Source organism: Eurypyga helias, unplaced genomic scaffold (assembly GCF_000690775.1).
Source record: "Eurypyga helias isolate BGI_N326 unplaced genomic scaffold, ASM69077v1 scaffold35559, whole genome shotgun sequence".
Taxonomy (NCBI): Eukaryota; Metazoa; Chordata; class Aves; order Eurypygiformes; family Eurypygidae; genus Eurypyga; species Eurypyga helias.
Genome location: NW_010273288.1, coordinates 3334 through 3637, shown reverse-complemented (window position 1 = coordinate 3637; position 304 = coordinate 3334). Strand labels below are relative to the sequence as shown.

The 304-nt window shown below is 60.5% G+C and overlaps 1 protein-coding gene across 1 annotated transcript in view; it reads right to left on the bottom strand.

Annotated features, from left to right (window-relative positions):
* Nucleotides 1–63: 63 nt before the first annotated feature.
* DDX6 (DEAD (Asp-Glu-Ala-Asp) box helicase 6) overlaps nt 64–304 on the bottom strand; it is a gene marked incomplete at both ends in the record, with an annotated part of 3347 nt that continues 3106 nt past the window's right edge. The window contains one exon of the mRNA XM_010159434.1: nt 64–180. Within this exon, the coding sequence (XP_010157736.1) occupies nt 64–180 (117 nt within the window). The remainder of the gene's footprint in view (nt 181–304) is intronic.

Here is a 304-nt window from a genome sequence, read left to right as displayed (position 1 = left end):
GGAGGCGAGAGCCGCGGGAAGCTCGGCCCCGCGTGCCGTAACGCGCTGCTACTTGACACTCACCTGCCTCATTTTCGCGTGGATGTAGAAGCAGGAGTAGCCCAGCTGGGAGATCTTCTTGGCGAGCAATTCGACCCGCTGCGAGGAGTTGCAGAAGATGATGGACTGGTTGATCTGGAGCTGCAGAGAGAAGGGCACACGCTCAGCCAATGCGGCGTTTCGCTAACAACAACCCAAGACGAAGCCCTCCCAGATGGAAGGCCAGGGAAGCGCGCTGCCAGCACGTGGTGCGGCGCATTTTGCA